Here is a 17,410-nt window from a genome sequence, read left to right as displayed (position 1 = left end):
GACAATCATATTTGATATAAATGAGCCTGGTCCAACCCCTAGGGACTGAGAGGTGGGGCCCCAAATGGGGAAATTTTCTTAATTTTAGCTTTAAAATCCTTCTCCTCCTTCATCCTTGGATGGATTTCATCCATATTTGTTGTGAATCATCATTGGGGAAGGACAATCATATATAACAAATGAGCCTGGTCCGACCCCTAGGGGCTGAGGGGTGGGGCCCCAAATGGGGAAATTTTCTTAATTTTAGCTTTAAAGTCCTACTCCTCCTCCATCCTTGGATGAATTTTATCCATATTTGGTGTGAAGCATCATTGGGGAAACACAATTATATTTTATATAAATGAGTCTGGTCTGAACCCTAGGAACTGAGGGGTGGGGCCCCAAAAGGGCAAATTTTCTTAATTTAAGCTGGCTCACTTCCTGTTTTAAGGTTTCAGTCTCCGATCTCAATAAAAATTGGTCTATAGGGGTTTTAATTGATGCCGAACAACATGCAAACATTTTCGTAAAGATTTTTGTATTCCAAGATGGCCACTGGCCCACTTCCTGTTTTAAGGTTTCAGTCTCCGATCTCAATGAAAATTGGTCTATAGGGGTTTTAATTGATGCCGAACAACATGCAAACATTTTCGTAAAGATTTTGGTATTCCAAGATGGCCGCTGGCCCACTTCCTGTTTTAAGGTTTCAGTCTCCGATCTCAATGAAAATTGGTCTATAGGGGTTTTAATTGATGCTGAACAACATGCAAACATTTTCGTAAAGATTTTGGTATTCCAAGATGGTCGCTGGACCACTTCCTGTTTTAAGGTTTCAGTCTCCGATCTCAATGAAAATTGGTCTGTAGGGGTTTTAATTGATGCCGAACAACATGCAAACATTTTCGTAAAGATTTTGGTATTCCAAGATGGCCGCTGGCCCACTTCCTGTTTTAAGGTTTCAGTCTCCGATCTCAATGAAAATTGGTCTATAGTGGTTTTAATTGATTCAGAAGGGGGAACTTTAGGTAAGGACAATCATATTTTATAAAGGACCGAGGTAAGACCCATGGGGATAGTATGACCGAGGTCCAAAATGGGAGCTTTGCTGGAATGGCTTAAAAATCTGACTCCTCCTTATATTAATCCTTGAATGGGTTTCGACCATATTTGGATGAAGGGCTACCAAGTTTGTTCAACAAATGACATTTACCTTTTTCAGAAACTTACATATTCAACTAGGGAGTTCCTTGTATTGTTTATATTAATCGTTAACCAATACTTTATACTGTGACTTTGTTGTTTTGTGCCATGAGTCAGATGACCGTTAAGGCCCATGGGCCTCTTGTTAAAAGATTATTTTCCTGTTCCGAATGCATTTTTTCTTATATGAGGCAAATGATATGGTTTCCCTCTTTATTTCTAGTAGAAATGTTTCTAAAAAAGCTGATCGTTAATCTGAAACTGGTTATCCTCACTGAAATAGTGAATATTTAAAGGATTATAAATAATATTTGCATATTGTTTTTTGATACCTAAAATAATTGTACCTGCTGCCCCTATTGCATGATCGTAAGAGGCGACTAAATTTAGGATCTTATCTTTTCTCTTCTTCCTAATTGACTTTATCTTTCCTAATGCCTCCCTTGACACCACCTCACTTTTGGCCTTGAGTTGAGCGTTCGCCCTTTGAGGAAGGCTCTGGGTTCTGTCCCCTGGCCGAGACACACCAACGTCTATAAAAGTGGTAGTTTCTGCTCCTGTTTAGCGCTCAGCATACAGGGAGTGGGACGACTGGTTCGCCCGTTGTCAGTATAATGTGACCGGGTGGGGTGTGTTGCTTGGTGTCTTCGGCGGCATGCTTCAGTGATATAGCACTATAAAAAGGGCAAAAGTTCCACTATACACGAAGACACAACATGAATATATCGCAGTCTCCCAAAACACTCACCTCGCATAACATACACGCAACACACCGCATACATGGGAGGCCGTCCTTACATGACAATAGCTGTTAATAGGACGTTAATTAATCAAACAAACAAACAAATCTAAAATAAAATCAGTTATAGTTTTTCGATAATTTTAATCATTTAAGAGCGAGTTATTAAACTTCCAGAGTCACTTCCCTCTCTTAAACTCATTAAACTTGATTGAGATTGTTGGTGTGGAATGGTCGGATCTATATCCAGGTTCAATGTTTGTGGTTGTTATATTTCCTAACATATATTCTGAAACTAGGAAAAAAATCTAAACGTGCTTGTTTAATAGGATTACTCCTACTCCATGTGTATCTTCTGCTTTCAGGATGGTGTTCTCTATATATCTACTAGGTTTAAGTCATCAATTGATGTTATAACTTTTTCTCTAGCTCTAGGGTTGTTTATATTTCTATAATTCTTATCATAATCCAGACTAGTGTTGAGTACTAAGTTATAGTCTCCACAAATGACACCAAATTCATTATTATATTCTTGCACTGCGTCTATGATTTGCTGATAAAACACTGGTTTACCCGAATTTGGGCCATACATATTAATTAAGGTAACATTTTTGTCCCCTATCAACATATTCAGCGCTATAAAATTACCATCAGTATCTTTTTTTCATTTAAGACTTTTGACTCAAAGATTTATTAAGATCGCCACCCCTCTAGAGTTAGATCTGAAAGAACTAAAGTAACAATTATACCCCCATTCTGCCCTAACGATATTTTCAATGTCTTCTGTGAAATGTGTATCTTGTATGCAGCATATATTGTGTTTCTGATTTCTGAAATACGAAAAAACATCTTTACGTTTAACTCCCTTAAACCCGGGCAACTTTGTTTGCAGACATTATCTTGATGGACTCAACCTAAATATGTATTTGTACAAATGTTTAGAAAGATAAACAAGTAGCTTCCAAGCAGTACCATAACTGATATGAGTAGAGAGAGTGGAAAGAGGACGTATAGTGTTTAGATAAATGAAAGAAGAAGACACATTATAGTGTAGCAAAGAGGAAAAGGCACAGAGAAGAAAGGAATTTAACATAATTCAGGAGAAATAGCTATATATGTAGCAGAAGAGAAGAAGGAAAAAAACCAATAACAACAATAACAAAAACACTAATATCCTGTCCACTAACTTCTGCAGTATATTTGAACTAATATATCAATATAATGTAAAAATTTCCAACTGAATAATTACTTTATACACAAAATATACACTTGTTATATATTATAAGATCACCTTTAAGACTATCCATTTTCGGATTCTCGAAGTACATGTTCACGTGTTTATAAGTACCCGAATTACATGCAAGATAAAAGTGCTAGATATATTTTGTCTCCCTGACATGAATGAAACAGAGAAAAAAAATAATAATACTGACATTTGTGGGTTATTATGAAGACATGGTACTTAGCCATATATATACATGAAGGTTATCGTATCAGGCTATTGACTGTTATTAGTCACGCCTCAGCTGTTATTTTTTTATACAATTGTATATATATATAGATCTATATATATTGAAATACTCTTTGTATTTAAGATATAGTTACTGAAAGAGTTATTAGGACAAGATGATAATATTTTGTGAAGGTTTGATGTCAAATTGCTGTAAAAGTCATCTATGTCTGAGGTCGCTGTAAACGTCAACTATATTTCAGGTCCCTATCAAGGTCAACTATATTTGAGTCCCTATAAAGGCCATCTATGTCTGAGGTCGCTGTAAAGGTCATCTATGTCTAAGGTCGCTATAAAGGTCATCTATGTCTGAGGTCGCTGTAAAGGTCAACTATGTCTGAGGTCGCTGTAAAGGTCAACTATGTCTGAGGTCGCTGTAAAGGTCAACTATGTCTGAGGACCCTGTAAAGGTCATCTGTGTCTGAGATCGCTGTAAAGGTCAGCTATGTTTGAGGTCTCTATAAAAGTCATATATATCTGAGGTCGTTGTGAAGGTCGTCTAGGTCTGAGGTCCCTGTTAAGGTCATCTGGGTCAACTATGTCTGAGGTCGCTGTAAAGATCATCTGTGTCTGTAGTCGCTGTAAAGGTCATCTGTGTATGAGGTCACTGTAAAGGTAATCTATGTCTGAGGTCCCTGTAAAGTTCAACTATGTCTGAGGTCGCTGTAAAAATCATCTGTGTATGAGGTCACTGTAAAGGTCATCTATGACTTGAGGTCGCTGTAACGGTTAACTATGTCTGAGGTCGCTGTAAAGATCATATGTGTCTGTAGTCGCTGTAAAGTTTAACTATGTGTGAGGTCGCTTTAAAGCTCATCTATGTCAGAGGTCGCTGTAAAGGTCAACTATGTGTGAGGTCGCTTTAAAGCTCATCTATGTCAGAGGTCGCTGTAAAGGTCAACTATGTTTGGGGTCTCTGTAAAGGTCATATATATCTGAAATCGCTGTAAAAGTCACCTAGGCCTGAGTTCACTGTTAATATCATCTGGGCCAATTATGTCTGAGGTCGCTGTAAAGGGCATCGATGCCTGTGGTCGTTGTAAATGTCAACTATTTGAGGTCCCTGTAAAGATCAGCTATGTCTGAGGTTGCTGTAAAGATCATCTGTGTATGAGGTCTCTGTAAGTCATCTATGACTTGAGGTCGCTGTAACGGTCAACTATGTCTGAGGTCGCTGTAAAGGTCACATATGTTTGAGGTCGCTGATAAGGTCATCTGTGTCTGAGGTCGCTGTAAAAGACAACTATGTCTGAGGTCGCTGTAAAAGTAAATTTTGTCTGAGGTCTCTGGTAAGGTCAGTTATATCCGAGGCCGCTGCAAAAGTCAACTATGTCTGAGGTCGCTGTAAAAGTCAACTATGTCTGAGGTCGCTGTAAAAGTCAACTACGTCTGAGGTCGCTGTAAAGGTCAACTATGTCTAAGGACGTTGTAAAGGTCATATGTGCCTGAGGTCGCTGTAAAGGCCAGCTATGTTTGAGGTCGCTGTAAAGGTCATCCTGTATCTGAGGTCGCTGTAAAGGTCAGCTATGTTTGAGATCGCTATAAAGGTCAACTATGTCTGAGGTATCTGTAAAGTTCAACTTTGTCTGAGGTCGCTGTAAAGGTCAGCATTGTTTCAGGTCGCTCTAAAGTTCATCTGTGTCTTAGGTCGCTGTAAAGGTCATCTATGTCTGAGGTCGCTGTAAAGGTCATCTGTGTATGAGGTCGATGTAAAGGTCAGCTATGTTTAAGGTCGCTGTAAAGGTCATCTGTGTCTGAGGTCGCTGTAAAGGTCATCTATGTCTGAGGTCGCGGTAAAGATCATCTTTGTCTCAGGTCGCTGTAAAAGTCTTCTATATCTGAGCTCGATCGTAAAAGTCTTCTATATCTGAGCTCGATATAAAGGTCATCTATATCTATCACCTGTGTTTCAAACTCGTAACCAAGAGGTTAATGATTATAGCTTATTGTTATAGATAAACACCATGGCTACTATAGGGCTCTCCTATAACATAGGTTACTGTTACGATGAAATAAGATAATGCAATGGTTAAGATGACAGATTAACTCGTTTAAATCGTATTATGTAGAAGTGAATAAAATGAATGTTCTAATACATATACAAGTTGATATTTGACGAATAAATAATGCACCAAATCATCACATTTAAGTATCGTATCCATCAATCAACGCTTGGAGATATCCATAAGGGATCCGACAGATAACTGGTCAGGATAATATGTCAGCGATAGAAGTTCAAAGTAGTCATTAAAGAGGATTAAGTTAGAAGACTTGAAACATAACATTCAAAAAGAAGACATGAGATAATACGATGATTCGTTTTATTTCAAAGAAAACTGACCTTTACCAATACGGTATAATTACCGTGTATAATGAAAATGATAACTACTCTATTGTAGCGCATTATGTTAAATACCTGTATGTATGTAACAAGCGGTCCAACATCGAAATGAACCACAGAGGACTTTAAAGATACACAAGAATTACGCGTAATCATTTGCCTTTACAATGATCTCATTTGACAAAAGACATCTATTATTTCAAAGAAATCGGCATTTGTAAAAAAAAAATGAACGTTGTCCAATTTTATTATTATGTCAACTCAACATTTTATCGTTTCATCAACATTTTCTCATGTATTTTAGTCACAACTATTTGATCCCATACAATCTATTTATAAAATCGAAATTTACAGTCTGTTGTAATAGTTCTTACTTGTCTATGTCTAATCCGAATCTTTTTCTAGATGGATCTTTAAAATTGATTCATGGCTTGTAGTTTGATTTCAAATGACCTTGGTAATCGAGTGGGCGTATAAAACTCAAATAAACAAACGGGGCAAATACATATTAAGTGAAACATAAGCTTTACTCAATGTATAGTTATTGAACACGTGCCAGATCGTGCTTTCTACACTCGCTGCCTATCTCTAGCATATTAAAAAGATCTCTAAAAGGTGGGATATCATATTGGCAGATTTTATTGTTCCTGAGTAATAAGCTTTATATTTTGTATGAGGATACCTTAGGGTCAGCTGCATACTGTATGCTATTCAGAAAATTCGTTTTCTTCTGGACAGTAGTCTCTTGGGTCCAAGGTTAAAATGTTAAACAGAAGGTTTCTTTGTCAAAGTCCAAATCAATTAGTATATGTAGAAATGTTTTGCAATTTTGGCTCGAAAATCATAGTTTTTTTAATTTTTAATTCAGAAAACATTGACAGTTAATGAAGTAGGTCACAGTGAAATATGCCGCTAAAAGCTGTCATTCTACAAAAATTTGATAGCTTGATAATAATGATTAGTAGTACGTGTTGACCTTGACCTGGTTAAGAAGATTACATCCTAAGACTACATGGACTATGTCGATGGGCCGTAAAACTATAGAATGGTGCCTGCCGCCCCATTGCATGATAAGCGACTTCTGTGTATTAATACCGTGGCTACCTAAATAAAAAAAACTGTCATTTTGCAATCATTTTATAGCTTGAAATTTCATGTTTTGTATGTGCATCTAAGGACATATAGACGGTTATAGCTGGTGAGAGTTTATATTTTCTTTTACATGTGTGTAAAATAATGTTTGATAAATTTGTACTTAGTACTTTAATTGATGGACTGTAAAAGGGGTGGTTTGCATGTCTTGCTTGATTTTCTTACTTTTTTATATAGAGACTTATTAATTTCATATCTTTCAGATTACAAAATATCTTCGAAGACAGGCCTGTTATCAAACTGGATGTTGTTCCTTGAGATATACTCAGAACTGCGCATTGTATCATGGATTACCGTGGTTTACTACAATTTCGTGCCATCTACCAGATGAAAAATTGTTTAAATAAAAGCGTGGAATGATTTGTAACTCATAGCACCTTATATAGTTTCGTATACAAATCGAAAAAAAAAATCAAACCAAACGGCAAACTTCCGCTTATCGCGAATACAAAGGAAGCAAATATGAACTTGACGGAGCTTCTGGTCAATAACGAGTCAACAAAGACGACGGTATATGTGGAGCCCGAGGAGTTCCTAGTGAGAGTCGTTCTGTACACTTTGATGGCAATAAGTCTGGTCATACCGAACACGATTGCGTTGGTCTCGATGAGTCGAACCCGCGGCATACCACAAAACATTAAGATACCTGCTATGAACCTCATTATCTGTGATATACTAAGTGGGGTATCAGTAGGTGTGCGCGTTGCTCTTAAATTTTTATCTGTCAAAATCCCACCAAATGCTTCCTGTTTCCTCCAGTCCTCATGGACACTTACAACTGGGTTTGGTTCAATGCTAATCATTTCTAGTATCGCCGTCGATCGCTGTATATGTCTCTATTTCGAAAATGCTTACATTACAAAAATCACTACGCGGAAGATCTTCCTGGTTCAGGTCATCATTTGGGGCTTGGCCATATTTTATTCCATGGTTGTACTAATTGATCACGTGCCGGACTACCAAGACGTTCGCTGTTTTAACCCCTACATTGGACCTTTTGGCCGAAGTCTACAGTTAACAATCGGAATTATATTCCGTATTCTGGCTTTTGTCTCCTACTTTTGCATCCACATGAGAATAAAAAAGATGATAAAGACGGATATAAGTAGAGGAATTAAAGCAAGAAGCATTTTTAAAACTACATATAAACTTATATTGATCGGAATTATATTTCATTTCATGTATTTTCCGTACCTGTGCTACAATACTTATCTGGCTACATATCCTGACATGGCACAAGAGACAGAGACCTTACTTGTTATAACTTCTTCATTTAGTCTCTTCAACGGCTGTGTTAATCCATTTCTATATGTGTGGAGATTTCGTGAGTGTCGCTTAGAGGCAAAGAAAATATTATTTTTCTTTAACAAGAATGTTACAAAGACCGAAAATGAAAAGAAGAAGCGTATACTTGTAAGTTTTTTGGATATGTCAATCAGTAGTCAAAATGGAAGTACATAAGGTGTTATGAGCATAGAGCAATTCTGACATGACTTGAATTGGATTGCAGGTTTGCAACTTATCTGCGTTACACTCCAAGAGGTCATATGATTAATGTATTATCGAAATATGTGTGATCATGATATGATAATTTTGATGGTGACGCAGCATTAAGAGTAAACATAATCTTTTATCGATTAAAAACACTTCAATTCACCTGTTCTGAAAAGTGATCATCCGAGAAGCCTGAATATTATATAAAATATAGCATTTTGATGAGCTCAATACATGGTTGTATGGACTAAAGAAAAATATTGACCGAGGACGAAATCAACATTCTATTATTGTTTTATTATGTATCTGTTTTTTTTTTTACATTTTGAAATGAGTGTGAATCTAAATAAACATCACATTGTAAATTCTACTTCATAATGATAGATTTTTAATACGTTGAATTTAAAAACGACATGTGAAAACATTATCACTTTGTGAATTTAATGCTATTATCATTTGCACTTCGACGTCAAAAATTCAGATTGAGATTCAGATATATTTTCTTATGTTTTGTACTTCACTCCTTAAATCAAAAATCGTATACATACAATAGGATTAGCAAAGGCAAAATGTTGTAACTAGCCTAGGCGGAATTTCAAAATAAGAACCAAACGTAGTCACTATTCAATGACTCAAGATACTCGATGAATGTTATTCTATTTTTCCTACTCCCTTACTGTGTTTATGTTGAAAATTTCAAAGTTGAGTCATCAGCTGGAAGTCATTATCATCTTTTATAGGAATCGAAATTGTCGACGTCGTCTGTCACATTTTGTGGCAACGCTTCATACTCGGGTCATCAAAGCGTTTGTTTCTAAGAGCCAGGAACACGAAGCGATTTGGTAACGTAGACGATAACGTTATCTAAAAAACAACCGTGCATTATACATTTTCTATAAGTAACTTCCGAAAAAATCGTGCAATATATTTTTTTATCGGTGATCACGTGGCGTGTTTTTGACCAATGAGAAGAGACAAAAAATCCACAAAAATAATAGACCTTTGTATAATTTGTATTGGATGTTTTATATTATATACAGATGTACATGATATAGATTGTATTTATGAAATATATTACATTGCTTTGTTTTTTTTCATTACTGTATAAGCATCTCTGTTTTCTAGTTTTATTATGTGCTAGTTTAAATAAAATCATATCACAATTGAAAAAAATGCATTCATTATAAATTACTAAAACATGTTAATGATGCTCCACCGGCGACAGAGCATGAACGATACATTTCGTTTGAACACTAACTGATGTTTAATCATATATGTCTAATTAACACAAAAATAATATAAACTATTTTTATATATTTATTTACAATGCATACATTATTCATTATGTGACATATACAATAGCTGTTTGGTAAACAATGTAAAATGTGTATAATCAATTCACTTATTGACAGCGGTCGTCAACATACACATGTATAATACTCGTTCTTGTACCCGTCTTTTTCAGAAGCCTGTGCAAATTAAGATTTTAGATTGTAACTTGTTTAATCTAGTCGTGATATTAAATTTTATATAACCATGTCTTTGTCCAAGGATTATATTGCAGTTTCGAGAATAATAACTTTTTATGATCGGCCATGTGAGAAGAACCAAATTAACTGCGATATTGTCACGAACGAATCCTGTTATTCGAGATGGCTTCAATACAAGGGCAAATGACAGTAGTTTATAACTTGAAGCCTTTTTGCACTTATAATTACTTGTCATTCTGATCGTTGCTGATTTGTGCTTGTAGACGGATTAGTGATCGAGACTGCGTCGAACTCGGTCAACATACATCACCAAATACAAAATAACGCGCAGTTCTCAAAGCGTTCGTTTATCTTTGAATGAGTCCATTTTATTTTTTGTGATAAAATGAGAACGACAATTTTGCCAAATACGTCTTTCCAGATTAATATGTATGTAACGTTTTGTAGAGTGCAATTAATAAATGTTTCATTCACAGTAAGAAAAGCAAGCATTCGAATTTAAATCTTTAAAAACTAGTTTATTGATAACAAGCAATACAACAAATAATATAATCAATGACAGGCAAATAGTTCAATTTCAGAGGTAATTATTGTAATCGTGATATCTACAGATTGATTAAGTTAATCCTCTAACATATTCGTGTCTAAGGAGGTAATGTAAATCACTGGAAACAATCATCCATTCCATTCTGCTTACCATGGTTAGCTACATCACATAATCGTTGTCCTTATAAGCATACCAAAGATTGTTTTATCGGGTTTTTTTCCGTCTTAATTCGTACTGTACACGTATCACATAAATTGGAACACGAATATACTCTCCCAAGAGAGCAACACCCATATGCAAAATGTACTGTGAATATGAAAAATAGTAAACAAGTATTTTCTATATTATGTATCATTTACAAGCTCCGATGTAAATCGAATGTAACTACTTTGTTATTGTTTTCAACAAGAGAAAATTTCGAATCGGCCATCTTAGATCCAAGTGACAGTCCTCAGGAATAAAACCGTTTTGACAGGTTCAGTACAGTTAAAATACAGTAGGTTCGTATAACTGGTAATAATCCACTGAAGGAACGTACGCTCGAAACGCTTGTTCTGGACAAGGTCCAATTGTTCAGTTGAACAGTTCCTTTCGAATGCATCGGCACATGTAGCAAATTATACAATATGGCGGACCATAGTGCTAAGAAGTAAACCAGAGGTTTACTGGTATAGATATATGTATTAAAGTCATTTTCACTTGATACATCGTTGTAAAGTTCATAGAAAGTGAAGAGAAAATGATTATATGTAACTTTGTCCAAATAGTATTATTAATATTTTACAGTCAGAACATTAAGCACCTTTGAGTGTAGTAAATTAGATTGGCGCGTTTCTCACTCTCTGGTACAAATATGACGCATCATATGTCAATGATTTAAAACAAATGTTAGAATCTATTTAAAAATTTGAACAGCATGTCCGTACAGGAAGCCATGTTGAATGACGTCACTGTTCTAACTGCACTATCACGTTGGGTGGTCAATCGAAACCAATCCAGAACCCCGTCCCGAAGTATTCGAAAGCTGTTCCACTCGCCCCGGACATTCAGAAAATTTACCGGACAGCGTTTACTAGATTGCGTTCAAAACTTGTCCATATTGTTAAATGACGTCACACATTAGAGAGGTTTGCGGCCCGTTCGAACGGTTACTGTTGATGTAGTGTACATAGGGATTTCTTCTTTCGTAACAGGGTCTGTGTACAAATTCAGCAACCTGTGAAATAAATAATACTTTTTAATACATATTCGCACATTTTAGCTGAAATTGGTAACTCTTCTTTCAGAAGGGTATGTAATTATGCACCAAGTGTAAAACAATAGTGTTCCCTTAACGAAACCAAAATGTTCTAATTTAGCTAAGATAACGAAACCAAAATGTTCTAATTCTAGCTAAGATAAAACCAAACTTAAAGCAGTCAGGAACGATCTCAATCCACCCGAAAGATATCACACCTAAAAATGCATATCGAAAAATAAAATCTCGAGATATAATTGTATTAATATGATGTTGTAGTTTTGATAATGCAAAATATTCTATTCAAGTGCTAACTATTCGCACTTTTGTATTTATTAGTTAAGTACTTTTACCCAGAGATCACCCATTACACAATGTATCTTGGAAGTATATGTGTCATACCTGGATATTTTTATGTTGACTAAAATACATAGAATTCAAAAACGCCCTAAACATTTGATATCAGGATGTATTCTAACAGTTGATGAAGAGAATAAAACTTGAGTATGCGTACATAATTTACGTGCGCAGGTGTGCTGATGTCGACGACATTAATTGACTCGTGATTCTATCATTTATGGAGACACTTGTTGAATCCATTTCCACCACCTAATAACCCTATATGTGCTGGCTAATGAGTGGGTTTTTATAAGATGCATAATTGTTATCAAATGTACTATATGTTAAATCATCTTGTAAAACGTGGATACAGAAAATTAAACAAGGTGTTATAGACCAACTCTTTTTTCAATTATTACAAAAGGATGTGTATCAGAATTCCCCCAAGGATTGTCAACAATACTTGTATACGTTTGTATAGGTATTGGTGAAGAGATGTCAACCCACAGCCGATTGACTGATTTCATACTTTTTGACCTTCAATAAATAGCTACATGGTACATGTTATTCCACTAAATTTCAGCCTCTTAAGATTTTCCATTTTCATCTCTGATTGTATAAACGAAAGCTGCTTCACCTAGTATTACATTAGCATGCTATCGCATGTTAAATGAACAACATGTAAACAACACCAGATAATGATCAGTGGTATCACAAAAAGCTTAAACGATATCAGATTCATCCGAGATAAAACGAATAGAAAAAGAAGAGCAAAAACGAGGCTTCCAAACGGAATTTCAAGTCAACGCGATTAGACTTTATGGTATGGGAGAGAACATGGATATATTCCCCTATGGTATGTATACAGAGTGCGCCTATGTCAGTCCCTACTACTATGTCCCAGTTGATACTTTGACAGTTGACACTTTGACATTCCGTTTATATATTAAACAATACACCGAGTTACTGGCACAGTCACTGATTTATAGTGTGATATTTTAACAATATTATATATTTTGAGAATTGTAAACCTTATAATAACATGTTAACATACGATCGATTTAAAAAAAATTGATTTCAGAGACTTTTGTAATATAAACATAATTCTAAAACATTAGATATATTCTATTAAATGTGGGAAACTTCTACATAACTAGCCTCGATTATTGATTTATTTTATGAAAGTTCTTGGATTTATAGACTATATCCCTAGTCGTATACACTAAAAATGATTATGATTATTGCTATTGCGCGATAAAATACAAAATAATAAATATTTGTGGAACGCTTCCCTTTTTAACAGTAATGTCATTTATGATTATTTGTAACCAATCGCTGATATAACCCCACTCCCCATAATACTAACTCTAATCAGAACAACCACAACAGTTAAAATCATATCCCCAGTATTTCGCATTGATATAAGACATATACCAGCTCTTATTTCGTGTTAACATTGTGTTGCAGATATTACTTCTTATCAAATGACAAACTTAGACTTTCCGGGAATACGAATTTCATTACAAGAGGGCCATTGGCCTTAACGGCCACCTGAGTTTGAATATACAATAAAACATGTGTTTGTTTGATTAATTAACGTCCTATTAACAGCTATGGTCATGAAAGTAAATAATGAAGCAAACAAAAGACATTTAAATACTTTATACTGGGTTTTGAAGTTAGTCAGTGATTTATAAATTTGACTTTTTAGTCCATGAAGAGTATATGCTTCAATCAAACCTATGGACTTAGAAAAAGATTTTTTTTTTAATTTTAGTCATTTTGACCCTGTTTGGACCCGCCCTTCTGGTCCCCCAGGGGGTCATCGAGGACCGATATGGATATTAAAATGCTATACATGTATCTCAAGCTAGTAATTATAATCAAGTGTGACTCATTTCCTATGAAAATTGAGCAAATAATGTTCATAAATGTGTTTTTCCTATGTAACTATAGTAAACTTTACCCCCTCCCCAGGGGGGAACCTGAGACCCCAGGGTCATATAATTCACATTTTTTTTATAAAACGCCTTAAGACCTTTTCATCTATGAAGTGTTTTTGGTTCTACCATTTCCAGAATTTTAAAAGATTTTTGAAGTTTTAGCCAATGTGACCTTTTATGGCCCCGCCCTTCTGCCCTCAGGGGGTCGGCCAGGACTAATAGGGATATAATCAAGTTTGACTTATTTCCTATGAAAATTGAGCAAAAAATGCTCATAAAATGAGAATTCAGAAGAAGATTTCTGGAGTTTTAGTCTATCTGACCCTTTTGACCCCGCCCTAAGGCCCCTGGGGGTCAGTCATAGACAATTTGTTAATAGGATTAAATGGCCATCTCATACAGATAATTCTGACAACATTTGACTCATTTCCTATTACAAATGACCAAATAATGCTCATTAAATGTTTTAGTAAATTTTACATCTTTTGACCCCTCCCACAGCCCCCTGGGGAGTGACTTTCACAATTTTTATTGCCCTTATGCCTGAGAAGATTTATGCAAAATTTGATTGAAATTGCTTCAGCAGTTTTGGAGAAGAAGTCGAAAATGTATTTTGTTTACCAATATACGACGCATCGTCTCAGGTGACGTAATAAACCCATACAAGAAAAATCACAGTGACTGGTATAATTGTATAGGGATCTCATTTTCGCGAACAATTCAATGCCCCAAATAATCGCCTAATATCATCTCTGCGATATCACCGGCTATTCTTTATTTGCATAATAAAGAGTTGTTTGCCCTTACAGGTAAGTATTGATTGTTACGTCATGTATAAGCGGATGGAACGTCATAATTTTCGGAGAAAACAACGTAAATTGCGCTCACGAAATAATGACGTCACAATGGATAGCTACCCACAATGGAGGTGCCTCTGTAATGTGCAAAGACGGGATATATAGAGTTAGGGTGGTTTTTTTCTATGCATCAGATAGTTGGCATGGCGTACCTTTGCGTTAGATCGTCGAAGATTTCCGATGACGGGTTATGTTGGAGGTATGTCTGGCTGACAGAGAGTGTCGTGATGAGGCCGACGTATTCCTGGACGGACAGGGAGTAGTTCATCGGCACCGACCGTACCCTAGGGACACAAAGAAAAAAAAAACTTTTAATAAACTAAGGTAAATATTTTGGCTAATCAAAGATAAGTTTTAAAATGTTAAGTTGCACCGATGGTTTCCTACGGAGAAAGAAAACTTTGAAGAATGGCGTTTTTCAACTTTGGAAAAAAACACAAAAAAACAGTTCAAGGAGAAAAGACAATTTACACACTGATTGCATGATCGTAAAAGGCGACCAAATCTTGAATCTTATCTTTTCTCTTCTTCCTAACTGACTACTTTTCCTAATACCTAACTGACTTTATTTTTCCTAATGCCTCCCTTGGCACCGCCTCACCTTTGGCCTTGAGTTGAGCGTTTGCCCCTGTGAGGAAGCCTCTGGATTCTGTCTCCTGGCCGAGACACACCAAAGTCTATAAAAGTGGTAGTTTCTGCTCCTGTTTAGCGCTACGCGTACAAGGAGTGGGGCGACTGGTTCGCTCGTTGTCAGTATAATGTGACCGGTTGGAGGCTGTTGCTTGGTGTCTTTGGCGGCATGCTTTAGTGATATAGCACTATAAAAAGGCCAACAGTTCCACTATACAAGAAGACACAACACGAACATGTCGCAGTCTCCCAAAACATGCACATCGTACTTCACACACGCTACACACTGCATACATGGGAGGCCGTCCTTAAATGACCCTGGCTGTTAATAGGACGTTGAAATAATCAATCAAACAAAAGACCAATCGATATAACAATGAACATTATATACTTCCATGTTTCCTACTTTTGCTTGCTTATGTAGTCAAGAATAAACAAATACTTCAGTAGCACGCCAATGGAATATTACTGTTCAGCGCAAAAAGAGTATAGTCTCTGGAGAGATAGAACGTCAGTGAATTATCAGAAATTAACAAATCGGATGATAAATATGACTTAAACATCTCTACACCACCGTATGTATCTGGAATCACAGGTCATAACTGACAGTTATCAGCGTATATAATAGCTGTAAAAACGTCAGATGTATAACTTTATACCGAGTGTCCGTAAGGTAGGTCGATCGTAAAGTAAGTATTAGGCCATAGATGTGGTGTTTTTTCTGTTTTGCGTTGATATGATGAATAAATAAAAAACGAATATATTTGAGGAATTGAATATCAAAATATCTCCGCAGCAGGGACTGTTATGTTTCCAACCACCAACAACGATGTAAAAAAAACTTACAATTTTTATAATCAGTAGTAGTAGTAGTAGTAGTAGTAGTTTTACAATACAACTTTTGTGGGTGACATGATTAACATGTATTTATTGTAAGTGAATACCTCACACCCTCTGGCTATGTAGAGCAAACAGTTTATTTCATTTTAATTTTTCGCTTTGCTGGCTGGTAACTTTTTGCAAACCAAAAGGACACAAACCAGAAAGATATACTGCAGTGACTTTATAAGGTACATGTACAATGTAAATGTAATCCAGTTTTAGATACAACAAAGAGTACTGAATTAATTAGAAATCTCTACTGGTAATGCAAAATTAAATTGAAGAATTAAAAAAAAAATTTTTTTATAAAATTGTGTTTTGCAATTTAGTAGCTGTAAATTTGTCTGAATGTCTAGTATTATACATATGACATTCTGATACCTTATTTGGAATTAGACGTGATAGATTATCTGGAGTTTTCCTATGATATATTTTGTGGAACTGCAAAATTTTATGATTTTCTCGTCCTTTGGATAATTTTCCCAAGCCTAAATTTTTATATTATACTTGATAATTCAGTAGAAACTATTACTATCCTTGCTGCCTACAATTGTATATTTTCTAAATTTTGGTATATATAATTTGGTAGGTTGTCCCATACAAAATCAGAATATTCTAGAATCGTCTTATGAAAAATAGATAGTTTGAAAACAGTTTATATCTAGAGTATATCTTAAACTTCCTAAAACAGCTATCCTTTGAGAAACTTTTTTTTTTAAATTTCCTAAATGTTTGTGGGATTTTACATTCTATACATTAGTATTACTAATAGTTCTGGGGTCGTAGTTTCTATGTTTCTGTTTCTGGATTAAAACGTACTAACCATTGGTTTGCCCATGCATATATCTTTAAAAGGTCATCATTAATGGTATCGACAGCAAATATAGGATGATCAACTGTTGTATACATGGCAGTATCATCAGCAAACAATTTAATTTGACAATTAATAGTTTCCACTGTATCATTAATATATACAAGAAAGCAGAGGACCTAAATTGAACCTTTGGGTACCCCTGCCTTAATAGTATGTGTCTCAGAAGAAGTACCGTTAATTACAACCCTTTGATGTC

General features: G+C 35.5%; 1 protein-coding gene across 4 annotated transcripts in view; it reads right to left on the bottom strand.

The window, feature by feature from the left end:
- Nucleotides 1-10,402: 10,402 nt before the first annotated feature.
- LOC138331789 (putative methyltransferase DDB_G0268948) overlaps nucleotides 10,403-17,410 on the bottom strand; it is a 32,434-nt gene continuing 25,426 nt past the window's right edge. For all 4 annotated transcript variants that reach the window (XM_069279564.1, XM_069279565.1, XM_069279566.1 and 1 more), the window contains exons 5-6: nucleotides 14,981-15,112; nucleotides 10,403-11,668 (exon numbers count right to left, since the gene is read on the bottom strand). In XM_069279564.1, the coding sequence (XP_069135665.1) occupies nucleotides 11,572-11,668; nucleotides 14,981-15,112 (229 nt within the window). In that variant the 3' untranslated portion in view covers nucleotides 10,403-11,571. The remainder of the gene's footprint in view (nucleotides 11,669-14,980; nucleotides 15,113-17,410) is intronic.

The sequence above is a fragment of the Argopecten irradians genome, chromosome 9, assembly GCF_041381155.1.
Source record: "Argopecten irradians isolate NY chromosome 9, Ai_NY, whole genome shotgun sequence".
Lineage (NCBI taxonomy): Eukaryota > Metazoa > Mollusca > Bivalvia > Pectinida > Pectinidae > Argopecten > Argopecten irradians.
Note: the sequence above shows the minus strand (reverse complement) of the source record. Positions and strands in the feature narration are given on the sequence as shown.